Source organism: Gavialis gangeticus, unplaced genomic scaffold (assembly GCF_001723915.1).
Source record: "Gavialis gangeticus isolate Ggan-Ray unplaced genomic scaffold, GavGan_comp1, whole genome shotgun sequence".
In the NCBI taxonomy this organism is placed as follows: Eukaryota; Metazoa; Chordata; order Crocodylia; family Gavialidae; genus Gavialis; species Gavialis gangeticus.
The window spans coordinates 12,956,266-12,976,921 of record NW_017729022.1 but is presented as its reverse complement, the minus strand read 5'-3'; the positions used below and the strand labels follow the sequence as shown (position 1 = coordinate 12,976,921).

The 20,656-nt window shown below is 40.3% G+C and overlaps 1 protein-coding gene across 1 annotated transcript in view; it reads left to right on the top strand.

Moving 5' to 3' along the window:
* The window catches only part of ADAMTS20 (ADAM metallopeptidase with thrombospondin type 1 motif 20), a 257,040-nt gene that overhangs the window by 66,438 nt on the left and 169,946 nt on the right, over window positions 1-20,656 (top strand). Inside the window, exons 12-20 of the mRNA XM_019515771.1 lie at window positions 1,093-1,238; window positions 4,353-4,534; window positions 4,633-4,769; window positions 7,590-7,707; window positions 11,894-11,989; window positions 15,449-15,615; window positions 15,731-15,860; window positions 19,136-19,262; window positions 19,812-20,022. Coding sequence (XP_019371316.1) covers window positions 1,093-1,238; window positions 4,353-4,534; window positions 4,633-4,769; window positions 7,590-7,707; window positions 11,894-11,989; window positions 15,449-15,615; window positions 15,731-15,860; window positions 19,136-19,262; window positions 19,812-20,022 — 1,314 coding nt within the window. The remainder of the gene's footprint in view (window positions 1-1,092; window positions 1,239-4,352; window positions 4,535-4,632; window positions 4,770-7,589; window positions 7,708-11,893; window positions 11,990-15,448; window positions 15,616-15,730; window positions 15,861-19,135; window positions 19,263-19,811; window positions 20,023-20,656) is intronic.

Genomic DNA, 20,656 nt, shown 5'->3' with positions numbered 1-20,656 from the left:
GTGGGTGGGGTCAGTGCAAACCATGAGGGGTGGGGTGGAGTCCCTCCCAGTAAACCTGCACCCTGTCCCTCCCACCCCTCCCCCCACTGGGAATTACTTTATCAACTCCAGCAGTGATGAATGCTAATGAAAGCAGCTGCACCTGGAGCAGCTTGTGGGACGGGGGTTGAGAGGGTTGGGTGGTCAGGGGGCAGCGAGTAAGATGCTGGGGGAGGGGCAAAAAAAAAGCCTAGTGTGGGTGGGGGGAGGTAAAAAGAGCAGACCTGGGTCTGGGTTTTCCCAGCCCTGGGGCTGCTCAGGGAAAGCGTATGGAAGTTCCATGCACTGGTTTGACCTACACTGAATCAGTTTGATACTGCATAGACCCAGTTTTGTCTTAAAGTAGGTTCTGCAATTTTTAGATGTGTCTGTCTGCATGGAACTTCTGTACAGTTACAGGTTTAGATTAATTGCTGGTTACTGAGACCAGGTCTGTAAGGGCAAGGTCGGCATTTGGCCACCCAATTTAAAAATGGGTCATACATTTTGAACCCAATTTAATCTCCCCCAGTGTCTGTACTTAGCCTTTAGGTTTGCATTTCCACCTGAATTTCTGGAAAAAAAAATGTAAGAGAGAACTCAGACTAAAATCTGCTGCAAATCTTATTTACAATTGTGTATATAAAAAATATGAACAAGAACTTAAGATCAGGATTTCAAGAGTTTGGCTTCCATTGAGGCACCTGAATTATGTGGCAGGATTTTCAGAATTGCCCATTAGTTTCTATTGTACTGAATGAACATTAGTGGTGCTGAGCCCTTTGATAGTTCGGTCATTTCATTTAGATCTTTAGAAAGAAACTTCATGCTTTAGAAAAACTTTGGGAAGAATTTCGGGTGCTGGGCCTAGCTTTCTTTTTCCTGTCTGTTTTATAGGTTTTCTTTTTTTTCTGTGACATAGGACCCTGCAGTACTAAATTTTATGTTTGATTTCCACTAACCATGTTTCATGTTACCTTTTATTTAATTTTTGATGTTACCTCCATTTTGATTTGCAGATTCTAAGCACACAGAGTTAATTTTTGAATTCTGTTCCATTTGTCAACTCAACAGCACTGCCGCCATGGGATCTGTGTAAACAAAGAAATGGAAATACGTCCTGTAGATGGAGAATGGGGACCTTGGGGACCTTATAGTTCATGTTCAAGAACCTGTGGAGGTGGAATCAAAAGCACAGCTAGATTGTGCAATCAACCAGAGTATGTTTTTATTGTTGCTTTTTATTTATTAATGTGTAGTGATTATTTGTATTTCACAAAGTTAGCTCAAGGCACCAGAAGAATAAATAAGTTTTAGTCACTTATAAAATCAGAGTTCATTCTGCCATCTCTGAAATCTTTCAGAAAATACATGAGTTAATTTCTTTTATATTTACAAATATTTTAAAATTGCTTATAGAGAAGGCCTTTTATTTTAACTTTCCACAGTTCAGAATAAATTATTTTAGTCAAGTAGCAGCTACAAAATGATCATTTTATTTATTATCCTTTTAACAAAATATTTGATTTTTTTTCTATCTATAGTTTTTCACACGGTTACCAGCAAGAATATTTTGGAGAATAGTGGTAGATATCCAAGCCACCACCTATTAAAATGCAGTTATTAGTAACATTTTATTCACAGAATAATGCCATGTGGTATCAACCTGGAAGATCTCCTTTGAGAGAAACTGTCTTGCAAGGGTGAATGCATGTACAATCATCTCCTGGTCTTGTCTGGGTGGGTAGAGGAGTAGTAGAATCTGCTCCCTGCCTCTTCCCCAGCCAGGAAGTCCCCTGGTTGGGGAAGAAGCCAGGGGTTTTGTTCTGCTGTTCCATCCACTCTGCTTTTGAGGGCTGCAAGCACCAGCTTTGATTATGCTGTTGCGGGGGGAGGGGAAGACTGCCACATGCCATATTTAGACTGTGGGTACATAGCTCTCAAAGTGCTGTGTGGGGGAATGCTCCCCTTCTCATGAGACATTCTAGGCTGTCACCCATAGATCCACTGGTTTTGCTTGCTGTGGAGGATAATCTATTCGCTGTTGGTTCCCCAAACTGGGGTGCCTGCTCTGGGAATTGGGTGGGGGGCTTTGCCCCTCTATTCCAGTCCCCCGGGAACAGGAGGAGCAGAGCAAGGGAGAGGGGCTAGTTATTCCCTCTCCCAGAACAATTCCTAGTGATGAAAATTTCTCAAATTTCCATAGCTAGAAATAAATGCTTGTTCGAGGCCCTAGTCCTCTACCGCTGAGATTGGTAGGAGTTTTGGAATGGACTTTTATGGGGCTTACATTTATTCAGCTGAACACATCAGATTTATAAGTGGACAAGAATCAAACCAATTTCCCAATTATAGTTGGTTCTCTGATGGATAAGAGGCATTTGTCCAAATTCTAATCTCTTATGCATTGTATCAATATATTCTGGATGGCTGTCAGAATTATTGTATTTAACTTAGATGTAATTGGCTTAGTATTGTAGCAGGTCTGGTGCTGGGTCAGCCAAGTCCCCCCCACAGAGAGCATCTGGACCCCACCTTGCTCACCTCCTCTGGCCTCTCAGGGTCATGCCCTATTGTCTCACCTGCCATACCTTGATGTTATGATTTGGATGGGAGACTGCCCCTACACAGTGGAGGTAGTTTTGCTTCTGGCCTTGGGCCACTTTACTTTGGCTGGTCTTGTCCTTCACAAGCTCTGGGCCCCTTGGCCCCTGGTCTCACTGTTTGTGGGCTCTGGGTTTTCTCCCCCATCTTTGCTGTCTGGCATTACAGTTGTTCTGATAACAATAGCACTCCCCCCACACCAACCCCCAAGGGTCTAGGGCCAGGGGTGCCCTTAGCATCTTTCTTGGTGGCCTCCTCTGCCCCTACATCCACAGTCTGCTCCTTTAGTATTTAAACATAAAGACAAAAATACAAACCTCTGCTGTCAAACAAAGGGTCCTGTAACCCTGGGTCAAAATCAGACTGTGGCAACAAGCTACAGCACCAGGCCCAAAATACGTATCTTCTGAGTGGTGGTGGTGCAGGGTTCCAGCTTCCCTGCAGTCTGGAGTCCTTTCTTTTTGGCCAGTTCAGGCCCCTCTGTTTCCCCAGAGATCTGCTTCTTGTAGCCTGCAGAGCCAGACTCCCTGCCCTTGCCACAGGCCTTGGGTTTGTGTGTCTTTCTCTGGGTCATGTGACCCAGTGCTTCTGCCCCAGTCCTGACCCACTACTTCTGTCAATCCCTCCTCTGCAGCCGCACACAGCAGGCTTGGCCTGCTGCACTCTCTACTTAGTGACTGAGGCTTCTGGCTCCTTGTCACAAGTATATAGAACATACTAAAATATTATGTTGAAGAGTTGCTAATACTTAGAATATCCAGTCTTGATTTCAAAGAACAATTTAGATTTCTAGTCTGGGAACCAGCTAGGTCACTAGACACTGTAAAGTAAACTGTATTATTTTATTTCCTCACTTCCTTCCAGTATGTTATCTCCTTTTGTTCTCCCTTCCCTGCCAATTTGTCTTTGTCAGTGGAATTGAAATTAGTATCAGAATTTTAGAAAATAATTGCTGAGGTCCTTATTTTGGCCTCATTGTTGATGTCATTCTCCTTGGGAAAATGGATGTTCCTTCGGGGAAATAATACCTCTTACAGAGCACTTCTACACGAGACACTGATTACACAGTAGCCTGATACTACTGTACAGTACCATCTCATGGCAAAAATCTGTGCTATGACACTCCTGTGCAGTAGTATTAGGCTACTGTGCAGTAGCATCACTTAAAAAGCATGTGCAGTAGCATTGGTGCTACTGTGCAGTAAATCTGGTTACTGCTTATTTATTTAGTACTTATATAAGCAAGTACTAAATAAACGTGCAGTAGCGTCTTGTGTAGATAGCTTCACTGTGTATTTGTGTACATAGTGTGAAATGTGTTATGATTCTTTCTGGGGCCCCTAGACTAGTGCAGTATAACAAAAAGTACCAATAATATAAGGAGAATAAAATGAGATAGACAGGTGTTCGTTTATTTATTCTAATTGTATGAGACAGGAAATGTCTGATTCTACACTGGTCGTGCTTTAAATTCACTTAACAGTCACTTTACACAGGTATGAATGACTATACCTTGTAGCAAAGAATCTAGTGAAAATACTGTTTTTATGGGGAAACTGTTGAATGGATTGTTTAAAAAGACTCTTTTAAAGGTTTTCCATAATGAGCAGCTAAAGAAAAAAATGTAAAAGTCTTCTTTCAAATTCCATTCAACATTGCTTGCCTATAGAAAGAAGTATTTTAGATACAAATGACAAAAAATATTTTTATACTTTTCATTTATTTTTTAGGCCAAAAAATGGAGGGAAATATTGTGTGGGGCGCAGAATGAAATTTCGATCATGTAATACTGATTCTTGTCCAAGAGGAAAAAAAGGTTTTCGAGAGCAGCAATGTTCTGACTTTGATGGAAAACATTTCAACATCAATGGTCTTACATCAGCTGTGCGCTGGCTTCCAAAGTACAGTGGCAGTAAGAAATCAAAAGTTTTCTTTGCTAACTAAATAAAATGCTTATTTACTTAAGCCTTTATTATAGAAAACATACTTACTGTTGAATTTTCTTTGCAGTTTCTATGAAAGATCGGTGTAAACTCTATTGCCGAGTTTCTGGAACGACTTCTTACTATCAGCTGAAGGATAGAGTTATTGATGGTACTCCCTGTGGGACTGAAACCAATGATATATGTGTTCAAGGTTTATGCAGGGTATTTAAACTTAACTTGAATACTATATTAAAATATATATAAAATGCAGTCAAAGAAAGCTTTGAAAATCACTAAAATAAAGCAGTTTTATTTAAATATGCTCAATAAAGTGATTAGAGGTAGAGCTAATAAAGCAATAAGCATTTTAGAAGGAAGGACAAGCTAACATAATCCCAAACTTTGAGACAGACTTTAATTTCCATCCCCATGCAGTTCTACTCATTGTTAATGGAGTTGCATAAAGTAAAGATAAATTATGGCCTTTTGTACCATCAGAGGTGAAACTGGCAGAAAGCACAATTGTATATGCTGTTTATGAGTTCTGTCCCATGAATATTGTATGTAAAATGTAAAAAATGTCATCAGAGTCAGAGACCAGAACCTAGGATACCTTCTCTCCATGGAAACTACCATTCTTTGTGGGCTTACAGAATCAGGTTCCATCTTGCATTCCTTTCCACTCATTGACCCAGCTTCAGTAGGAGGGATGGAGGGTATCCTAGCCACTAGGTTGGTGGTTTAGGCACTTATTGGGAAATAGGAGATAGGGGTTCAAGTCATCTCAGGGTGAGAAGGGTTTACAATCTAGGTCTTTCACTTTTGAAGAAAATGCCTTAACTACTAGGCTGTGGGGCAAACAGTGGATACATGCACTTAGTCTCAGTGTCAAACCTAGTTGAATCAGGGACTTTTGTAAAATATGAGCTTCTAAAAACGGAACTGGGTTGGAACAGAGTTTAGGTAGAGTTAAGCTTCTATGAAATCTAGGTATCTTGGTGGTTTTGTGGTTGTTGCTTGTGGTGGAATATGATAGCATAGAATGACTTAGATACCTGAAAGCAATGGGCAACATTTAGACATCTCAGAGGTAGAATAGGATCTGGATCATGGAGCTTTAAAGAAATGATGTTTGAGTGTACAAAATACTGTATTGAAAAAAAGACCAATTTCAAGTTTCTACAGCATTTTAAGTAAATTTGGCTTTAAAATTATAGTAAGCATTCATTATTTAGATAGGAAAACATTATAAAATATTAAATACAGGAAACCCTCACTATTCACGGGTTCGGCATTTGCAATTTCGAATATGTGAGAATGCCAAACCCACTTCTTAAATACACTTAAAGGAGCTCCTCAGGAGCTCCGTGCTTGCCACTGCTGCCAGTCTGCTGCTGCTGGGCTGCCACAGCACTCCCGAGCTGCTGCTGGGCTGCCGCCATGCTTCTGCTGCCATGCTCCCACCGTCACCAGACCAGCCGTGTCCCCCCTGCAGCTGCCAGGGGGCACTGAGTTCATGAATGCAGACGATGTTCGTGAATGCAGTGCCTTATTCGTGGATTTTGCCATTTGTGGGGGATACAAGAACATATCCCTCACGAATGGCTAGGGTCGTCTGTATATACTGCCAAATTTCTTGACACATTAACTAAGGCCATGTACAAGCATTACATTTCTACGAGGAGAATCAATACTCTCCTAGTAGAAACTATAAGCTTACAAATGTACATGCAAATTATCCTAAGAGCAACAAGCTCCCTCCAGGAGAAGCATCTTCCAGGTGCAATACACTTTCTTGCAAGAATGAATGCTTGTACATTCCTCTCCCAGTCTGGTTTGGGAAGGAAGGGGAGCAGTGGGACTCCCTGCTTCTTTCCCAGACTGAGAATTGCCCAGTTTTGGAAATGGAACATGGTCTTTACCCAGTCTCTCTTCCTCTTTCTAAAACCAGGGACTTCCTCAGCTGGGTGGTGGGGTGGGGTGGGGTTTTCAAAGCTAGTGATTGGGAACCAAGTTGGGAGGTTCTTCCCAAGCTCAGTTCCCTGCCTCTCCATCTTTGAAATCACCATCCCCACTGCCCAACTGAGTGGTAGGGGCAGAGATTTTGAAATTGGGACTGGAAAAAGGGCTTGGAGACTCTGCAAGCCCAGTTCCTGGCCCTGCTGGCTTCACCTTACCCCCTCCCCTCCCCTCCTCCAGCTGCTCAGCTGGGTGACAGGGCAGTGATTTCAAAGTTGGTAGGGCTGGGAAAAGGGCTTGGGGAAACTTTCCCCATGGCATTCCTGGTACTGTGGCCTTTGAATGCCATGTGTATCGCTCAGCTGGGCAACACGTGAAGATTTTTAAAAGCAGGTGCGACCAGGAATGTTTTCACCCAGGGCAGCAGAACATTGCTCCCTGTGTTTCCTCAAACCATGGAGACCAGGCTGGGGACTTTGCCCTGTTGCTCCACTCCCCTCCTGGACCAGTTTGTGGGTGGAGTAGAGCAATGGGAAAAGATTCCCTTCCTGTTCCCCAGAACTGGGTGTCCCTAGTCAGAGGAAACATGAGGAGCCTTTCACCACTGCTCTGTTCCCTTCCCTTGCTCCACCAGGAACTCCCCTGCCAGGAGTGGAGTAGCTGCTGCTCCCAACACCTTTACCCAGACTGGGATCTCTGTGGTCACATGAAAGTGTAAGGAGTAGCAGACAGGAGGCTGTTGGAGGCTGAAAGTTTGTACTCCTTCTTCTTCCAGAAACCTTTTTAGCACTGGAAGTTTCTTAGAAATTTCTGCCACTAGAAATGAATGCCTGTTTGGGACCTACATTTGCCTTGTACTTTCTTAGAATAATTGAGCCTACTGTACTTTGTCTTTATATCCTAGTACCTAAAAACATAAAAGAGTCTTCATGAATTGCCAAGAAAGATGGAGATAATCTTTTGATAGGTTCAGTGAGAAAACCGACGGGGGGTCAAAAGCTTAAAATGCAGTTTTCATTGTAGTTTCACTTAGCTGAATGATGTTTTATAGCACATACAAACCACAATTTATGTTTCTTGTAGCAAGCTGGCTGTGATCATGTTTTGAATTCTAAGGCAAAGAGAGATAAATGTGGAATTTGCGGTGGAGATAACTCTTTATGTAAGACCCTTGCAGGCACCTTCAACAGGGCTCATTATGGTATGTTTTATTCTTATTTTATATTTCAGTCTAGTTTGGGGTAACTCAAGTAATTATATTTCAGGTTTGCAAGAGTATAATACCAGTATACATGTTCTTTAGGTCCTCTGCCAACAGAAAATACTGGTGACTTTGAGTCATGCATGCTCTTTCATATGTGCCATTTTGACTTAGGAAAAAAATCAGACTGCTGCTTAATGTCAAAACAAAAGATGAGAAAATGATATAGTGAGGAGTTGCAGAGCAACTTCTAGGCAAGCCTGTTTCCTGCCTCGTGAACTCTATGATGGATCTCTGTTGGAATTACACAACCATAAGTTAAGATCCAGCTTGTCCTGTCTGCCCCAGAAGCACAGAAGAATAAATCCTGGGTTAAGTTATTGGCTGGTTTTCTTTTTTTATTTTAAAGACAGCTATAGACCCAGGAGATGTGACACCCTCTCTTTTCCAAGTTTACCATAAGATAAACTTCTTCTGTACAATGGTAATTAATATGGGCAAGCCTCCTACAGACTCAGAGAACCTGTGACTGACTTCCCTGATCTCAGTATGTGCAGCTCTTACTTCCATGTGCAGTCGTTATACAAGAGTGCAGGAGAAACCATTGTGTGTGTAAATAGCAACTTCTGCCAAGCATAACATACCAAACTGAAGTTTTATATATAGTTAAAGATCGGATAGAAACTCATAGGAGATGTAGCTGACGTGAATTCTCAAGGGCCCTTTATGCTGCTCTGCTGGTCTAAGGGAAAAGCAAACTCGGTGAAAATGGCTCCTGACATAAGGGAGAATGCCCAGCCAACACAGAGTTGCCAGAATGGCTGTACGTTGGCACCTTTCCCCATCCCTAAGGAGAAGGGATTGGTTGACAAGGGAAAGTGTATACCAAGATTTTAGTGATTCTTCCCTGGCAGATAGCCTGACGCTTACGTCAGGGCCCAGGGAAAAAATACCAAAAGGCATAAAGATGGCACTGCACCACCTTTCCATCCCTTTATTTCTCCTATCTCCGCAACACACATATTTGCATATTCTCCTCTTGTCTCTGTGCTGATTGATGTTGAAAGGCACAGTAAATGCCTATTATTAAATCAGAAAATATGACTTTGTTAATGTATATTCAATACTGTAAAGGGAAAAATATAAGGTTTTGGTAAACTGTGTAAAGGAGCTGTGGATTTCTTTCATTGCCATGAATGATCTTTTACTGTATGATTGACATATTCAGTAAGAGATTTTTATTGACATATAATACAGTGGGTTACTGCACTTTATTTTCTTTGGTGTCATAGGCCCCCTCACAAGCCAGTATAAAAGAACCTTCGTGTCCTTAGGCCCATTGTGCTTTAAGACTCCACCCTGAGCTTCTGTCACAAAAATGTGTCTGATATCAATAAATATGTATTATGATAAAAGAGCCATTCAGTCCATTGCCATCAAGGCTGTCAGCAGTTTTCTTGTCAGCTTACATATTCTTGGTCTTGTTGCTGAAACATGGGGACTCATTTCAGATATATTTTATTTTCTATTAATTTTAATTATTTAAAAAGAAAGTTATTAATTCAGTCACTTTTAGTTAGCACTGTGTCCTAAAAAAAGTAAATTATTAAAAAGAGAGGCTAGAGTTTCTTTCCATTGTGAAAGAAGTTTACTTATTTTTTTTCTCTATTAAGTTTTAACTAATGTATTGTATATCTCTATGTTCTGAGGGAATAACATAGTTAAGAACTCACTAGTTCATTTAGGAAAACCGATTAGTGTATACAATGAGGGGCTGGGACATGGCATGAATTAGGTTCTGCATAGCTATGCTACAGAGCCTATACTGCACTTTGCAGCAGCAGTCACTGTAATTTGTTTTCCTTGTTATCACAGGCCTCCTCATAAGCATAAAAGAAGCTTCATGTCTTTAAAGCCATTATCCTTTAAGACTCCCATGCTGAGCTTCTGTTACAATGGCATGGCATTATGTTGTGGCCCATTCTACTAGTCGTACTCATTTAATTGTTCTCTGATTTTTGGTGGCCTTACATAGGGTATAGATCAGGACAAAGCTTCATGTGAAAGATTAAAAGGTTTCTCTTGCATGAAGAAAAAAATGATTTCTTTCCATTTTAATTATTTGTAAAATATTTAAGTTTTACTTTATTACTTAAGTCCCAGAACCATCATGCACCATCTGTCAGTATGACAGGTCATGTAGAAGCCTAACTTTGTTGTGAATAAGTAGTCAGACATCTTACCATCTGTACTCAAACAGGAATGTGGGAGCATACACAGGATGTGATGATCATCTGTCCCATAATCTCTACCAGAACAGAGAGGTAGATCCTAAGATAGTACTACCACATCACCGCAGTTAGTGAGGTGTTACTTTATAGCAAACAGACCTTTCCAGGGATTTGGAGAATATGGGTGCATCTCTCAAGATTGTGAGTACAGGACTCTGAGATTTATTGTCTTAGGGGTTTGCAGTGGTAGATGCTCCCTACAGACATAGGGCATGTTTCTTGGGCAGAATGATGGGGTTTGGTATATGCCATTGCAGTGGCAATCTGTATGATCTGCAGGCCGTGTAACAATGGGTTGTCATGTTACCATAATTATTAGAATGTTAAGTAAAGGAGTCATTGGTGCTCACAACAATTAAATGCTAATGTACTAGCAAAAGCCAATGACCAAATTTTCCATTTTTCTCACAACAGCACTCTTCAAATAGCTTTGTTGTTTTTACATTTCTTTTCATATTTTGTTTTCTCTCAAAGTACCTATCTTTTTTCTTGTTTTCAATATGCTTCCACTCTCTTTTGCATGAGTGATAGAAGGTTGCTTAGTGCTTTGCCTTTAATGTATATTAGAAAAATAGACTTACTGTGACATTCACATATTTGCGGAGGGAGTGCAAGTCGCAATAGTTTGCAATTGCAGTGCTGCCACCATGTGGTGGATGTAATCAACTGGTGATAAAATTAACTGTGTTAAGTGCATAAATGAGTAGTTCTCAACCTTCTCAGACTCAAGACACTCCTGGTTAGATTCAGGGCACCCCTCTGAAAATACCAGCTTTTTGCTTTCACCCATTTTTCAACTATGGAAAGATAGAGCGGTTTTTTCTGTTGCAGAGAACTCAAACCACAACAGGCCAGAATTTTTTTGATCTTATAGGTTCCTGTTTCAAATCTGTTGGTTTATCTTGTGAATTATTTCTAGGTGTTTGTACACTTAACAGTGCTAACATTGTTTGGCACCCTTAAAAGGATCTCATGGTATCTCAGGGTATTGTATCACCCTGGTTTAGAATCACTGGATTAAATTAGTATTATATCCTTAAAAATATGGTACAATTAATGGGGTAGGAAACTGCAAAGGAGACTGTTGGTTGGTTTATAACCCAAAGGTAAGAGCTAGATCATTGAAGTTTAATCCAGTCAAAACTGAAGTAATGCTCCTAAAATGGGGAAATAAACTGGCAGTAAACTGACAAGTTAGTAAGGATTATATTAATAGCTCTGATTAAGTGTGTAATTACTTATTATACGGGTTCATGATAGAAAACTGTTTCTAGACACAAAGGTGCTTCCGAGAGTAGCCTTGAAAAAAGGGCATTTTAAAACTGTTCCCGTGAGAAAATGTGATTGTTTCTTTCAGAAGTAGACCTTGTTACCTATTATTTGTCACTTCAAAAAACTCCTGATCACCTGGGGTTAGCTAGAGATGTAGAATATGATAGCACTGCATCAAGAAGGGAGCACATTTGACCAGTGCTCTGAAAGTACCTCCTCCATAGTGACTATGAGATCACTGCCAAGAAAGAAGCCTGGTCTGCTTGCTTCTGTCCCACATGCACCATGTCATGTGGTTATTGTTTTGGATTGTACCTAAGGAACCTCCCTACCTCAGTGTCGGGCATGCTCATAAGCACAATGCTAGGTGCACCCTGTATTACTCTAACATCAACCACACCACGCTTTTTCAGTATGCAGGTTTTGTAGAGGAGGAGTGAGTGGGTGGGGCTTGTCTCTTGAAGGTGTTCTTAGGCTTGTGTCTAAGAGGCATAGACAGTCTGAACAGATAGTAGGGTAAAGGGAATCAGACTGATTAAATGCCTTTTTAGAAAGTTCACATGTACTGATATGTGACTATTTATGGTATTTATAGGAACTAATTTATACCCAATTTATTCCAGGTTATAATGTGGTAGTAAAGATTCCCAAGGGAGCAACAAACATTGATATACGTCAGCACAGTTATTCAGGAAAACCAGAAGATGACAACTATCTTGGTAAAGGTTTCCAGTAGATAACAGCTGATACATGATTTATGTGTGCTTTCTTAGAGATCCACTCCAAACAAAAATGATCAGAAATTTGATAAAATCCTTAGAGAAAATACGGAATTATAGTTTGTCGTCACTTGAGTTGCTAGGTTTCCTCTGCAAGAATTATACTACTATAATTTTAACTATTGAACCTTTGTTGGATTTCTTAGCTTTAATATGTGTATCAGTTAGAGCAGCATTTCTGAGCCTGTGGGTTGCAAGACTGTATGAAAGGGTCGCGGACAAATTTAAAAAATGTATTCTTCTTTAAAGGAGAAAAATGTGGGAAACTTTGGCTTTTCCCTTGCAGACTGGCAGAGTTCCAGCCTGCGAGGGACTGCTTACATCCCTCCTGCCCCCCACACACCCTTGCCCCACACACTGGGAGTCTGGGGCCTGGAGGTAGGGGGCAGTGGGTTGGGAGTGAGGGGCACTGGGTTGGGACTGGCCATCAATGTTTACAAATGGGCCCTGGTACAAAAAAGGTTGAGAACCACTGAGTTAGAGAGTCAGCAAAGGTGTAGACCATGTTATAAAAGTTCTGTCAGTATGACTATGTGATGACCATATTCCTTATGAGTGGAAAAATTTAGAGTAAACTTAGAAGTCACGCAAATATTTGGATTTAGTAGCAAATGCTACAGCAGTACAGTACAAAGAGCCTCTTGCTTGGGGACCCTTCCTCCAGTTTGGTGTGTAAATAATGCCAGAGATGCTGATGTGACAGGAACATTTTTGGCATGGCAGGATTGTCTGGGAAGTGGATTCTGGACTTGTTTCTTGAGCACAAATGATTTTACAGCGAAAAATGGTCATTGCCTAGCAGTCTGTGAGCCTGCCTCGCTCTCTCTGGGGTAGTAGAGTCCAGGATGCCAGACAGACCCCCTGGTGCCATGGGGAGGGGAGGGAGCCGGGAGCTAAGCCTCCTGACTAAAGTGAAGGACTAAGATTCATCCTGTGGTGCGTTGTGTAACTGGACAGGTAGTACAAGTGGTGCTGGAAATTGCTGCAATGCTGAGAAGCTTCTGTTGGAAAGAGCTAAAATTTCTTTGTGGAACTGCCATATTTTATTCTGCAAAAATCATCTCGAATGTCTGTATGCTCACTTTTTGCAGTACCACAGGAGCATAATTCTTGGTATAAATGTAACATCTCTACATGGAGAGAATGTGACAGGCGCACTGCCCCTGTTCTCTCCACTTCCCTACCACCATCATAATGGTCCATCCCCTTCCTTCCCCTATCACCTAGTCCTTTATCTCTTTATTTCTCTTGCACCAAAGCACTCATCTTCTCCCTCCTTCCTTCAGCACTGCATAGCAAGCATTCAAATGTAATCTCTTTTTAAAAATAGTTTGTGCCTCTTTTGAATTGGCTGATGCTAAAAAGCAGAGGAAAAAAATAAAAACTTGATAGAGGCATATACATGTATGTCTACGGATCTCTCTCAGATTTCTGTAAGAGTTGAGTTTGAGCTTACATGGTCTGAGTGTGGGGCATGTTCAGTGGAAACTGTAGAGCCACAGCAGCCATCCAGGCCACTGACCAGGCTGGATAGGAAACTTACTGTATGTACTTTCACAAGACATAAATTCCTTGGGGAGCCAACGTTGAAAATGGTATTAACCAAAGAGGCAGTGGGTACTGTGGAGCAGATGGCATAAGCATCAAGTAACCAGAATTTTTGGAGGCTGATTGGAGCCACGATCTGAGCCCCAGATATGCATAAAATATAAATTGGTATAATGTGCTGGGGTTTTTCCCCCTGCAGGGGACTGTATCTTGGGAATCCCTTCCACAGATGACCCTGGGTTTAGAAAAGTTACCCTACTCCACAACTTCATGAATGGCAGAAAATTTAAATGCAATCCAAGTTAAGCATAAGTACTTTGGAATGCTTAAAAGAGTTAACCTTTGAACAGTGTTGTCAACCTTAATTACAGCAGAACTAGAGCTCTACTACAACTTAGTATTTGATTAATGTAATTGTTAGTAACACTGTTCTATATCTAATATCTTCAGCACAGGGTAATCTGGAAAGTGGGAGTTTTTAGGGAAGGTGGAAGGAAAGGGCTCTAACATATACCTGCAGTACAGAAAGCTCAGAGTTGGCCTATTGATCAAAACAATATGCTTTCATTTTGATCAGTTTGTCTTTCTTATTTGGGACATGTTATTTCTACAGGTATGGAAATAACATAACTATGGGAGGTGTTAATGTCTTCATTCATCTTGGTGGTTAGTTTATTTTCTCCACAGCTGTGTCATTTCTTTCAAGTCTGTGATGTACAGAAATTATGCCTGTTCTCCACTCCTCACCCTGGCCTCAGAGATTCTGTGCTTTGAGAATAGTTGTTCATAGCTTCCTATGCACAGGGACATGACTCTCCCAGACCCTGGATCATATAAAGAACCATGGAGAGAGATTTAGGATACAAGCACATGGGTAAATTATTGTGATTTAATATGTGGTATGAATAGCATGCTAGCTGTTCTATGATGATTCCCTGTGTGCTTACCTTTTCCACACATTACAGGCAACACAGCTTATCTCACTTTCATTTAAGGATAAGTTATCTTGCATTTACCAGAGGGTAAGAGCCTACAGTTATTGTGAACTATCTAATGCCTTAGTTTACCTTGTAACTGGCTTGGGTAGTACATAGCTGTACTATATAATATCTGTCACCATTTTGGGGCAAAGAGGGAGGCAGATAAAAAGAGGCTCAGATTTCCCAGTGAGAGAACATAGTCCCGAGATCACAGTTCACATATGATGGGTTGGGTCAAGTATTGGGAGCACCCCCAAATCCCAGCAAACATGGTAAGGCAGGAAGAGGGGCTCAGATCTCCTTAGAAGGAAACAATTCCTAGCATGCCAGCATTCCAGTCTATTTCTAGCATCTGATGAAGTAGGTTGTTGCATCCAAAAGCTCATGCTTGTCTGAAACAGCTAGTCTGTAAGGAGCTATTCTTTCGCACCTTCTGTCAGTCTTTAGATTAAGATGTACAGTGCAGGTAAGCTTAGAATGGCAGTACTCTATCTTGACATTGAAGTTAGGACTTTATTTATTTTGGCTCTATCACTGAATTGAAAAGTAGCCCTGCAGAGAACAAGACTGTAGCACAATTTAGTAAAATTCAGTTCCTTGCCATCAACACTGCAGGTTCTAAACAGTTTTTAAATGTCTCATATTGCTACCCCATTGTAATCAAATCGCAAATCTTCCAGCGCTGCAAATTTTATTGATGTAGATTGAATATATGGTCACTATAGTAAGTATGCTACTAATGGTATGAGATCTAACTGATGTTTTCAAAACTGTTTTTTTACAAATTAAAAGATACAATTGATCACAGTTAAACTAAGTACCTCTTAATTGAAATAGATGTTTTACTTATGGTATTTCATGTTACTTCCAGCATTATCTGATATTCATGGAAATTTTATCCTAAATGGAAATTTTGTTGTAAGCCTGTCTAAAAAGGAAATCATTATACAGGGAGCCATATTTGAGTACAGTGGTTCAAACAGTACTGTAGAGCGAATTAACAGCACTGACCGACTAGAAGAAGAGTTAATTTTACAGGTGAATGTTTAATGCTTTAAAAAGTTTGTAAATTTAATAAGTGCTTATAACTTTCATATACTTTGGTCACACACAAATCCATTGAAAAACAGCTATCATTTTTATCTCAATTAAGGTTTTATGTGTAGGAAATTTATACAATCCTGATGTGCATTATTCATTCAGTATCCCTGTAGAGGAGAGAAGTGATCTATTTACATGGGATCTATACGGCCCCTGGCAAGACTGCAGCAAAATGTGCCAAGGTATTGTAAATTGTTTTTCAAATCAAAATGCTTTTAATAATGCTTTTTCTTGGTATTATCAAAATAACTGAAGATCTTAGTACACCCTGTCACATCATACATTTCAACCTACTCGGGCACAAGTGAGGGACAAAGACCTAAAATAAAGGGGCACCAATAAATTAATAAATTAAACCCTTTAATTAATCAGTTAAACCCTTTAATGGGTAAGAGATTTATTTCCTTAGTGTAAATAAAACTCTGTTTCCTGGTTTCTATATTTCTGATGGAAATAATTTTCAATAATAAACATGATGAAACACTGAATTTATGCGGAATTTTAGGTAGCGATTGGGATTAAAATGTGTGACATCAAAATAGTCAAGGCACATATCATTTAGAAGCGTTACAACAAGAGGTATGTTCATGGAAGGGTTAAGAATGTGCTTTCAAATGTCATTGGAATGCAAAAATTATTGTTACTAATTTTTATATTTTAACAAATGATTCTAGCAGTAATAACTGAATTTCTTTATTTATGAAAGTTGTTATTTTTGCCTGATAATAGTATACTGAGCGTTTCCAAGAATAATTTGTTTTACTTTAGCTTATAATTTTTTAAGTAACTTTTTAAAATCAGATGTACATGATGCCTTGTTCTCATTAAAGATTAGCCATGTCTGTAACAATTTGATTGATATGGCTTTTGCTCTTGATTTGATACAAACCAAATCAGAATATCAACAAAAGAGTCTGTCTGAATAGTTTGGAAAGCCAGTACTGGATGGACTTAAGCCTCATGCTTATTCACATGCTTTCATTTAGGTATGAGAGTATTTCCATTTACTTCGTGCAAATCACATGGGTAAATCTTTGCAGAATCAGATGAAAGCAATATTTTGGTAGAGGAGTTAGCTACCTAAGCCTCTTGCATCCAAAAACTATTCATTCATGAAATTTATGAAGCTGCCACTTGGAACTCAGTTCACATCTTTATTGTTAGTTGTTGCTGGCTAGCCCCGCACTGGAACACCTTCATGCCCCAACCAGCCTCTCTGCAACGCATTGAGCCAGCTTGGAGCAGGCTTATCACCTGGGCCCCCTGCCAGCCAGGGCTGCTCTGACTCAGCTCAACATGATGCAGTCCTGGTTACATGTGTAAATGTGACTCCTGGCAGCAATAAACTCTGGTGTGCTGAAATTTATTGCATTACATTAATTTCACATGTAGACACACCCATTGGGTACTACCATAGGAAAGGGATATCACCATTGGAAAGGTTCCAGAGAATTTTAAATATGTACAGTTGTCCTTAGTCTAAACTATGGGAATTTTGAGAACCTGTCTCAGGTTGCTGAGCCTCATGGCATTATGCATGTTTGTTACCCAATATGTAAGATTTCATTTTTGTTATCTGCAAACCTGGATAACATCACCTTACTCTCCAAGCAAACATTGCACAGGTTTGCTAGTTCTTGAATCACTAGCATAGTGGAAGGCTCTAGAAAGTGTGCACAAGAGTATTATTGTCTGCACGGGTTGTATAGTGTGAATTAAAAACAAGTAGGAATCTTATTGGGGAATAAGGCACAATGCCGCATTTACTGGAACGTAAAACATGCAACATACAAAGAATAAAGAACAGTAAGGTTATTTGCTTCATTCATTCCCATACATACTCATTCATTCATTCATTCATACAAAAGAAACAAGGACACATGCAGATAGTTAGACAGCCCTGCAAAGGTTAAGATGTTACCAAGTTCTAAAATTGCTTGCCAGCCGGCCTGACCATGAGGAATGGAGTCAGGTTTTCTTGGATGCGCCTAAAACTCCTTCTTGCAGGTGGACAGACCCAAAGCCTTTTCTTTGTGTTCATTTTTTATAGTGATAGCTGTCCATACAAGCCTATGGATTCCATGGAGTCAGACACAAAGGTCATCCTCCTTGTCCTGTTGTCAGGCTGGGATTGGTAGGACACGATCTGGCTTTGTGGTCTGCAATCTTCAGGGGGTTCATTGCTTGTAGTCTTCAGCTGTCAGGGTGAAGGCATGATTTAGTATTTGGTATCCCTTAACTGCTTACTTAAAGTTGCTGTGATCTTTAACTGTTATACCACAGAAGACTATTTTCACCTGTGAGAAGACTGTCTTCCTTTACATTGTCACATACATCCTTCATTCATTCTTTCTTTACCTCTTTTCAAACATGCCAGACATAATGCAGACCTTACATAAGCATTTTTCTTATACCAAATTTAAGTTCTAAAATCATGAGACCAACAGGTCATATATATATATATGCGCTAAGCAATAGGAAATTTAAAATAGATGGCTAATTCCAGAACAGTAATAACTGATTAAAATATTATGAAAGGTAAATCATAACAAGATTAACTTTATCTTAATGGCTAAATAATTCATTATAAAAATAGCAATATAAGCAATTAAAGCAATTATAGCTACTGCAATACAGTATCAAAATAGTATGAATTGGTCATGCCTTCTGGCACTTGAATTGGTGCAAGTCACAGACGCCTCTTTCAGGGTTCAAAACAACAAATCTTTTATTTGGAGTCCTCTTTTATCATTCACACCACTCTGCCTGCTACATTCAGTAAAGGAAACCAAAAATAAAGAAAATAACTTTGTCCTTTCAGTTTGGACCTCAAAGTTTCTTCAACTTCAGTAGCAGCAACCTCCTTCAGGTCCTTTTGCTCACAAAGGCCCTTTTCAGACACTCCCAGCTGCGTATCCATGCACAGCTGTACCTCATTGCCAAGCAGAGCTAGCAACCTGGTCTGAATTTTTAAAGGGTCTCTGCACCCTGTCACAAGAGGTATTTTCAGCATATTTTCCTTTCAAGAATTATGGTGATAGACATCTCAGCTGTATCGTGTGAACAACCTTACACCCTGGGGACTGTGCTCTGCTCAGGTAGGAGGCATTCACATAAACATACCATAATTAAGAGCTATCTACTATGCATGTAAAGCCTTCCTAAGGAGAGAGAAATTTCAGGGTTCAGGTGGCCTCAGACCATACAACTGGTGTCTTTCTTCTGAGCAAACAGAGATGTGAGGTCAGCTCTGTTGTTTCAGGAAGCTTTTTACATAAAACTCGTCAATAATGTATGGTGATTATCCTATTCTGTGTAATTATTTTGAGAAACACAAGTGAGCATTTTATAATAGAAAAATACATTGTAAATTTCACATATACAATACAAACAGCTGTAAATCTTCAAAATAAACACCTTTATAGACTGTTAATCTTTTCTAAATATTCTGTTTAAGGACTTCGCAAGAGAAAAGTGATATGTATACGTAGAAGTGATCGACTGGTAGTGTCTGACCAAAGATGTGAACATAAACCTGCTCCACTAGCAGTCACTGAACAGTGTAATACAGAATGTGAACTAAGGTAGAAAGACATTCTTAATAAAAATTCCATTTAGCTTTTATTAGATTTTATAAGTGAAAATCTAAACAAAAATCATGCAAAGGCTGGCTAGCTGCTGCTTCTTTTTCTTAAATCAGTTGATTTCACATAAGTACACTCTAGATTTGAGTCTCTGAAACCAAGAAGTAATCTACTTTATGTATTATGTGTCAAGGTCCTTTCTTCAGGGGCCATCCAGAATCATACTCTCCAAAGTCTCAGAACCTGCTCCTGCATTCCTTGTGTGCCGTGTTTGAAGTGTGCAAAGGCTGCAGGTTTAGAATCACTGACTGAGTTTATCAGAAGCTACCTAAGGAGATTTAGGCAGAAATTCTGTTAATGTAAAAGGAGTCTAGAAGTCTTCCACTTTGTGTGTCTCAATCCCCCCTACTTAGCTTTGAAAATATCCATCTTTGTTTTATTTGCAATTTATCTGTTGTCTAAAATATATATTTACACTACATCCCCCATTATGCATGTATATTGTATTTTTAAAACACATTTAGTTTATGTAACGGTTTCTCTTTGCAGGTGGCATGACATTGGCAAGAGTGATTGTACATCACGCTGTGGTCCAGGATATCGCACTTTAGATGTCCACTGCATGAAGTACTCTGTTTCTAAAGGTCTTAGTGTTCCTGTGGATGATAAATATTGTGCTGACCAGCAGAAACCACCGGTCAGAGAACCCTGTCATGGTGACTGTCTGTTAACAAGTTGGCACTACACAGAATGGTCTGAGGTATAAATTTAAATGCTCATGAATGTGGTTCTGGTTGACATTTAGATTAGATTTTTATTTATTTTATGACTGTTTCTTATAGTTTCATAGTTAGTAGGGTTGGAAGGGACCTGAGCAGATCATCAAGTCCGACCCCCTGCCATGGCAGGAAAGAATGATTGTCTAGCCTTGTCTTAAAGACCCCCAAGGTAGGAGCCAGCACCACTTCTCTTGGAAGTGGGTTCCAGGTTCTAGCCGCCCTGACAGTGAAGTAGCGCCTCCTGATGTCTAATCTGAATTTACCCTCTGCCAGTTTGTGACCGTTATTTCTAGTCACTCTTGGTAGTGCTTGGGGAAACAGGGACTCCCCCACTGCCTGCTGGTCCCCTCTGACTAGTTTGTAGATGGCCACTAGATCCCCCCTCAGCCTTCTCTTGTGGAGGCTGAATAGGTTCAGGTCCCATAGCCTGTCCTTGTAGGGCCTGCCCTGCTGCCCCCTGATCATGCAAGTGGCCTCCTCTGGACCCTTTCCACGTTGTCCACATCCCTCTTGAAGTGTGGAGCCCAGAACTGGTTGCAGTACTCCAGCTGTGGCCTGACCACTGCCACCTAGATGGGGAGGATCACCTCCTTGGACCTGCTTGAGATGCATCTG